Source organism: Thamnophis elegans, chromosome Z (genome assembly GCF_009769535.1).
Source record: "Thamnophis elegans isolate rThaEle1 chromosome Z, rThaEle1.pri, whole genome shotgun sequence".
Classification (NCBI taxonomy): Eukaryota; Metazoa; Chordata; class Lepidosauria; order Squamata; family Colubridae; genus Thamnophis; species Thamnophis elegans.
Genome location: NC_045558.1, coordinates 112,437,544 through 112,444,745, shown reverse-complemented (window position 1 = coordinate 112,444,745; position 7,202 = coordinate 112,437,544). Strand labels below are relative to the sequence as shown.

Genomic DNA, 7,202 nt, shown 5'->3' with positions numbered 1-7,202 from the left:
TTTTTTTCCTCTAAAGAAAGACCAAAATTAAGTGCTGAAGCATAATTATCTAAATGAAATTGTAATTAGGACATTTTTGAGGCTATAGGATCATTGTTATATCTGCTTTTGATATTAAAACCTTTAATAGTGATTTTCAATGTGTGGTTCTCAGGATGTTGGTCAACCAATTCATTGCACATTGAAACACAACTCCAAAACTAGAGATATCAATTTTTATGTTATGTTTTTCTTTACTGGTTCAGAGCAACAGAGCACCACTTCTACCTCAGTTGTGTCTCATTGTCAAATTTCTTTCCTTTCCTCAGAAAAACAAAGGTAAAAGACAAAGAAACTTCAATGCAAGGAAAAATAGGACAGAAAATATTGTTAAAAGAAAGTATCAGGAATTCCATAACTTAGATAGGACAGATTTTATATTGTTATTTCTAATACTATAGATGATAGGATTGAATAGGGATGGAAATAAAGAATATAGGGTACTTTGAATGACATCTAAGCAATTTGGGGTGTTAGAGGGAGGTCTCAGATATGTCAAACATGCAGGTACCAAAAATATGGAAAGGACTATAAGATGGGGAAGACAAGTAGAAAAGGTTTTCTGCCTTCCTTTCACAGAAGGGATTCTCAACACTGCCTTGAAGATCATGACATAAGATACAATGATCAAAACAAAGCATCCTAATGATGCAATGGCACCTGCAACTATTACTCCAACTTCAATTAGATTGAATCCAGAGCATGATAGCCTTAGCAAATGAGGAATTTCACAGAAAAATTGGTTGACAACATTAGAACAGAAAGGGGTGGAAAAGGTGCCACTGGTATGCAACATTGCATAGAGAAGACTTATGACCCACACCAGGACCACTATTTTGGTGCAAGCTTTCCAATTCATCACTATCTCATAGTGTAATGGGTGGCAAATGGCAACATACCGGTCATAGGCCATCACTGTCAAGAGGGATAAATCAGAAGCTTCAAACCAGGTAAAGATCAAGATTTGGGCATAGCAACCAAAGTAAGAGATGTATCTGGTATCCATGAGAGAATTTATTATTGACTTGGGGATAATGACTGAAACAATGCCCAGATCCTGCACTGCCAAATTCACTAGGAAGAAGTACATAGGGCTGTTCAATCGATGGTCAAAAGCTACTGCAGAGATTATGAAAATATTTGCTGTTGCAGTTACCAGGTATAATATGAAGAATAAGAAAATATGTAGAAGCTGCAGGTACCGATTGTTTGAGAATTCCATGAGCAGAAAGTAAAGCACAGTAGTTTGATTCTCCATGTTAATGTTATGACCAAGGTGAATGCCACATCTATAAGGTATCTGAAATGCGCAATATAGATAAAAATAGTGAATCTATATTTAAACTGTGATCATGCCAAGAATCACAGGAAATTGTTTGCAAAGATTAGTACTTTTTTTCATTGAGAACCAAAAGCCTTACGCCTTATAAGAAGTCTCACAGGCATATCTGGTTCCAGTAGAGATCCCACTTTGAAGAAAAATAGTTTTCCTTCAATAGCCCCTTCAGTGAAACTTGTATATAGCAATTATAGTTTTAATAACATTAAAAACAAATATGTTATTGATAGGGAACCACTATCTCCCTTCCCTTCCCTTGCTTTGCCACGCCTTCCTATTGTTGGGAAATTTCCTAACAATGATCCACAGACTTCAGAATTCTATTTACAAAGGAATGAAAAGATGTTCTTCCACCAACTCCCTCATTATATTTCATCCTTCCAAGTACAGCAGTATTTGTACCAATGACCACCTCACATACACTTAGTGCATGTTTATGTGAAAGCTAAAGATATTACATTTCTCTCTCTCTTTGCTTTCTTTATCAATATACTTCTCTTTCTGCCTGAACAACTGGATAATGTGTTTAAATTGCCCTCAATCCTGCTTGCTGCACTGGCTACCTGTTGATCTCCGCGAGCTGCTGCGCTGGCTACCTGTTGATCTCCGTGAGCTGTGCTGGCTACCTGTTGATCTCCGGGTACGCTTCAAGGTGCTACTTACCACCCATAAAGCCCTCCATGGTAGTGGATCTGAGTACTTGAGAGACCGCCTCCTGCCAATTACCTCCGTACGACCTATTAGATCACACAGATTAGGCCTCCTCCGAGTTCCATCCGCCAGTCAGTGTCGACTGGCAACTACGCGGAGGAGAGCCTTTTCAGTAGTAGCTCCAACCCTTTGGAACGATCTCCCCGTGGAGATTCGCACCCTCACCACCGTCCAGACCTTCCGCACAGCCCTCAAGGCCTGGCTATCCCGTCAGGCCTGGGGATAAAGATTCTAATCCGTCCCCACCCGAATGATGAATGAATGTTGTGTTCTATTTTTACTTATGTATTGTCTCATGTCTTGTCTTGTATTCCCCTCCCCACAAATTGTAAGCCGCCTGAGTCCCCTCAGGGAAAAGGGCGGCCTATAAATAATAAACAAACAAACAAAAAAGTTGTGGGTGATCCATCACTGAAGGTTTTTAAGAAGAGGTTGAACAAACACTTGTCTGAAATGGTAGAGGTCTCCTTGTACAAGGTGTTGGACTCGAAGACCTCCAAGGTCTCTTTCAATTCTGTTATTCTATTATTTTGTTATACTGTTGCCACACCCTTTGAACTCAGTGCTTTCATCTCTCTTTGAGTCAGTCCCTTGTGCTGCTTAATTCCACTGATTCTCTAAACTCCAGTCCAATCTTCTGCAGAATTGAACATGTAGCTCCCCAATCTTCATGCCTTTATTCCAGTAAATTAAACAAATTACTTCCTACAGCGCCTTATTTTTTTCTTATGGAAATTAATAATCTGTCCCATTGTTACAGATTATTGTTCTTTTAAAATATTATATATCCTATATTTCCAATAATTTGTTCTACTGACCCTAAACATTTTTCAATTACATCAAAGTGCTAAATTACAATTGAATTTTATCAAATCTTTTCCTCAATGCTAAAAGTATAAAAGTGATTCTAATACAAAGTCAAATAATGCACATGTAAATAAGTGCCAAATTGCCCTGGAAAGCAGGAAATGGCCATTTTTGTAAAATAATCAATATCCTGATCACTTACTATTTTTCTTCACAGAAGTATTGTTCAATAATGCATGGATGGTATTGAATTCTTGTTCCCTTTTGAAAAAAGATATATGGATAACTTTGAGTTTATATTTGGCAAGCTTAAACAGTAATAAATTGACTTCATTGGTAGCAATAATTTTGTTTCCCTCTAGACTGTACAACAAAAACATGCAAAAAGTTATAATGAGCATCTATATTTTTGTAATTAGCAATTAGTTGCATTTGTTTTCCATGTTCAAATCGATGATGTGAGAAGACTTTCCTAATAGATCTCATTACCTGGGATTCTATTTTACATCCAGCTTGGAGACAACTGCATGCTCCAAATTAAAGCTATCTAAGTTTGTGATAGCTATGAGTTCTATTACTTAGTTATGAATAATGAAAATAAATTATTTTGGCAAAAATTCTGGTTAACTGAATTATTTCATTTTGAAAATGAAATTCCAATTTGGAAAGTTACTATTTCTTTTACCACTGAATGCTAGGATACTACATATTATTCAAAATGGGGTTGCGCCATAAAGTAGACATTGGACCCACTACATTTTGAGTCATGCAGGCATATTTTTTCGCAAGAATTGTGGTTATTCTTTTACTTAATTAAATACCCCAAATCTTGAATGTTAGTATTTCTGTTATCACTGAATGCCAGGATGCTACATAGTATTCAAAATGGGGATGCACCATGAAGTAGACTTTGGGCCCACAACATTTTGACGTAGACGTACTGCACTTTTGTCAAACATGTTCGTTTGTTTTGTGCTATTCATCCTCTTCATGTTCTCTGGGGTTTTCCCCATTGTTCACCATTTTTATTTTCTAAAAATGCTTATGAGTTTTAATATATATTAAATATTGGTGATCCTAGAAATTGCTTTCTAGCATTACATTTCCTTCCTCCCTTTCTCCCTCTCTCCCTCCCTTTCTCTTCCTGCCTGTCTTCCTGTTTCTCCCTCCTTCTGAAATTATATAACACAATAGCACAGGAAACTTGGCAAAGACCATATACCACAGAATTCAACAAAGTTTGGAATGCTAAATCTATCAGTAGAGACTTGCTCAAATTTGAGGTGCAAAGCCTGTTGAATGAGAGACAAATATGTCTAGAGGCCAAAGGATGTTCATTTCCAATAAAGCTTTGTAACCTGGAGAAAATACTGTATTAGACGTTGAATCCAAATATTGGTTCCCAAATTCAGTGCAGTCCTGACTCTGATATTGTCACATTGTTTTGTTTTGTTTACCAGCTGTGCTTATATTCTAAGACATACGGTAGACTGTCTCTTCTCTGTAAACCTACTAAAAATTAAATTGCAATATGTATCTACACAAGATTAGGGTGACCAGACGTCCCGCATCTGGCGGGACAGGCAGAACTTTTCATCATTTTTCCCGCGTCCCGCCCGGTTCTCAAAAAACCCCGCTTTATTTGGGGGCTCGCTGGCTCCCCCGCCCATAAGCTGCCGCTAGCTTGCTCGTTAGTTCCCCCATCTATTTCTAAAAATCTAAGCCAGCCCAGCCTGCCGCTCACTGATTGGCCTGGACTCCAGCCAATCAGTGAGCTGGCTGGGATGGAAAAGGCAGCGTGCTTAAAGTTTTCCATCCCAGCCAGCTCACTGATTGGCTGGAGTCCACTTAGCACGCCGCATGAGTCGCAGGAGTCTCCATTTCATTTCGCCTTCGCGACCGTTTGCTTTGTTTTGCTGCTTCAATGGTGAGTAAACCGGTAATTAGTAACCTGCACGGGGTTAGTGAAACAGCTGCCGCTGCCCTCCTCCCCTTCCCTGTGTGCGAGAAAGGCGCCCGCTCGCCAAACGCCGCCGCACTGGTTCCTTCGTGCCCCTCCCACCCCGCTGCCTCCTCAGACCTCCATGCAAGAGCGGTGGAGCGAACGAGCGGCCATGGTCGCCGTTTTAAATGAGGCTCCGCTTACTGCTCATCCCACTCCAAGCTGGGAAGGGGCACTTTGGCAGGGCTTCTGCAGCGCCCCCAAGGACCGTCGCACGAGGTCATCGTCGTCGTCGTCAGCTGCTGCCGCTGCTGCTGAGGGCCTTTAGTAACCTGCGCGGGGTTAGTGAAACAGCCGCCGCCGCCCTCCTCCCCTTCCCTGTGCATGAGAAAGGCACCCACTCGCCAGCCCGAGCCAGCCCGCTCACCCTTGGGCTCCGGGGGCGGCACCTTCCCAGCTACGCCGCTGCCATGCTGCTTCCTTCGTGCCCTGTGGAGTTTTCCCTGTGCCTGCCAGGTCGCGCCCGTCCTGTGTGCGTGAAACTCCTCAGGGCGTGAAGGAAGGCGCTGGGGAGGTGCTGTCCTCGGAGCCCAGGGTGGGCAGGCGGACTGGCGAGCGGGCACCTTTCCCTGTGTCTCCCAGGTTGTGCCCGTCCCATGTGCGAGAAAGGCGCCCGCTCGCCAGCCCGCACCAGCCCGCTCACCCTTGGGCTCCAGGGGCAGCACCTTCCCAGTTCCGCCACTGCTGCGCTGCTTCCTTTGTGCCCTGCGGAGTTTTCCCTGTGTCTGCCAGGTCGCGCCTCTCCTGTGTGCGTTAAACTCCGCAGGGTGCGAAGGAAGGCGCTGGGGAGGTGCTGTCCTCAGAGCCCAGGGTGAGCGGGAGGACTGGCGAGCGGGCGCCTTTCCCTGTGTCTCTCAGGTTGCACCCGTCCCGTGTGCGAGAAAGGCGCCTGCTCACCAGCCCGGGCCAGCCCGCTCATCCTTGTGCTCCGGGGGCAGCACCTTCCCAGCTCCGCCTCTGCCACGCTGCTTCCTTCGCGCCCTGCAGAGTTTTCCCTGTGTCTGCCAGGTCGCGTCCATCTTGTGTGCGAGAAACTCCGCAGGGTGCAAAGGAAGGTGCTGGGGAGGTGCTGCACCCGGAGCCCAAGGGTGGGCGGGCAGACTGGCGAGCGGGCACCTTTCCCTGTGTCTCCCAGGTTGCGCCCGTCCTGTGTGCGAGAAAGGCGCCCACTCATCAGCCCGCGCCAGCCTGCTCACCCTTGGTCTCCAGGGGCAGCACCTTCCCAGCTCCGCTGCTGCTGCGCTGCTTCCTTCGCGCCCTGCGGAGTTTTCCCTGTGTCTGCCAGGTCGCGTCTGTCCTGTGTGCGTGAAACTCCTCAGGGCGCGAAGGAAGGCGCTGGGGAGGTGCTGTCCTCGGAGCCCAGGGTGGGCAGGCGGACTGGCGAGCGGGCACCTTTCCCTGTGTCTCCCAGGTTGCGCCTGTCCCATGTGCGAGAAAGGCGCCTGCTCACCAGCCTGGGCCAGCCCGCTCATCCTTGGGCTCCAGGGGCAGCACCTTCCCAGCTCTGCTGCTGCCGCGCTGCTTCCTTCACGCCCTGCAGAGTTTTCCCTGTGTCTGCCAGGTCGTGCCCGTCCTGTGTGCAAGAAACTCCGCAGGGCACGAAGCAAGGCACTGGGGAGGTGCTGCCCCCGGAGCCTAAGGGTGGGCGGGAGGACTGGCGAGTGGGTGCCTTTCCCTGTGTCTCTCAGGTTGCACCTGTCTGGTGTGCGAGAAAGGCACCCGCTCGCCAGCCCGCGCCAGCCCGCTCACCCTTGGGCTCCGGGGGCAGCATCTTCCCAGCTCCGCCGTTGCCACACTGCTTCCTTTGTGCCCTGCGGAGTTTTTCCTGTGTCTGCCAGATCGCGCCCGTCCTGTGTGCGAGAAACTCCGCAGGGCACGAAGGAAGGCACTGCTCTTCTCTGCCCTCCCCTTGGTGTTGGGCCTTTTTTTCGCAGTCAGCGGGGGATCGCCGGAGATGCCCACCGGCAGATGGTGAGCGGGGCGCCTCTGAGGTGGGAGGGGAAACTAGTCCAGGCGCAGAAGTAGGGAAGGGAGGGAGCGCAGCGCTAATGGAGGATGCTCTTTCTCCGTCGCGATCTCCTCTTTTTATCTGTGACCACGAGCCGTTTCTCTTATGCTGCAAGGAGAGGCAGAAGCCAAGAAGAGCCGGGTCTGCCTTCTCGCTACCCTCGCTCTGCCCTTGTCACCGGAGATGGGGACAGCTCTCCGCTAGACTCGCTGCCAAACTGGACGGGGAAAGGAGAAAGCTGTTTCCACCAGCCGAAGTCAGAACCATGCTGTGACCAAAGTTTGGAGAAAAATGGT

The 7,202-nt window shown here is 47.1% G+C and overlaps 1 protein-coding gene across 1 annotated transcript; it reads right to left on the bottom strand.

Moving 5' to 3' along the window:
* Positions 1-382: 382 nt before the first annotated feature.
* LOC116523041 (olfactory receptor 14A2-like) lies at positions 383-1,297 on the bottom strand. Its single transcript, XM_032238201.1, has one exon. It carries the CDS (start codon positions 1,295-1,297, stop codon positions 383-385), a length of 915 nt encoding a protein of 304 aa, XP_032094092.1.
* Positions 1,298-7,202: the final 5,905 nt, after the last annotated feature.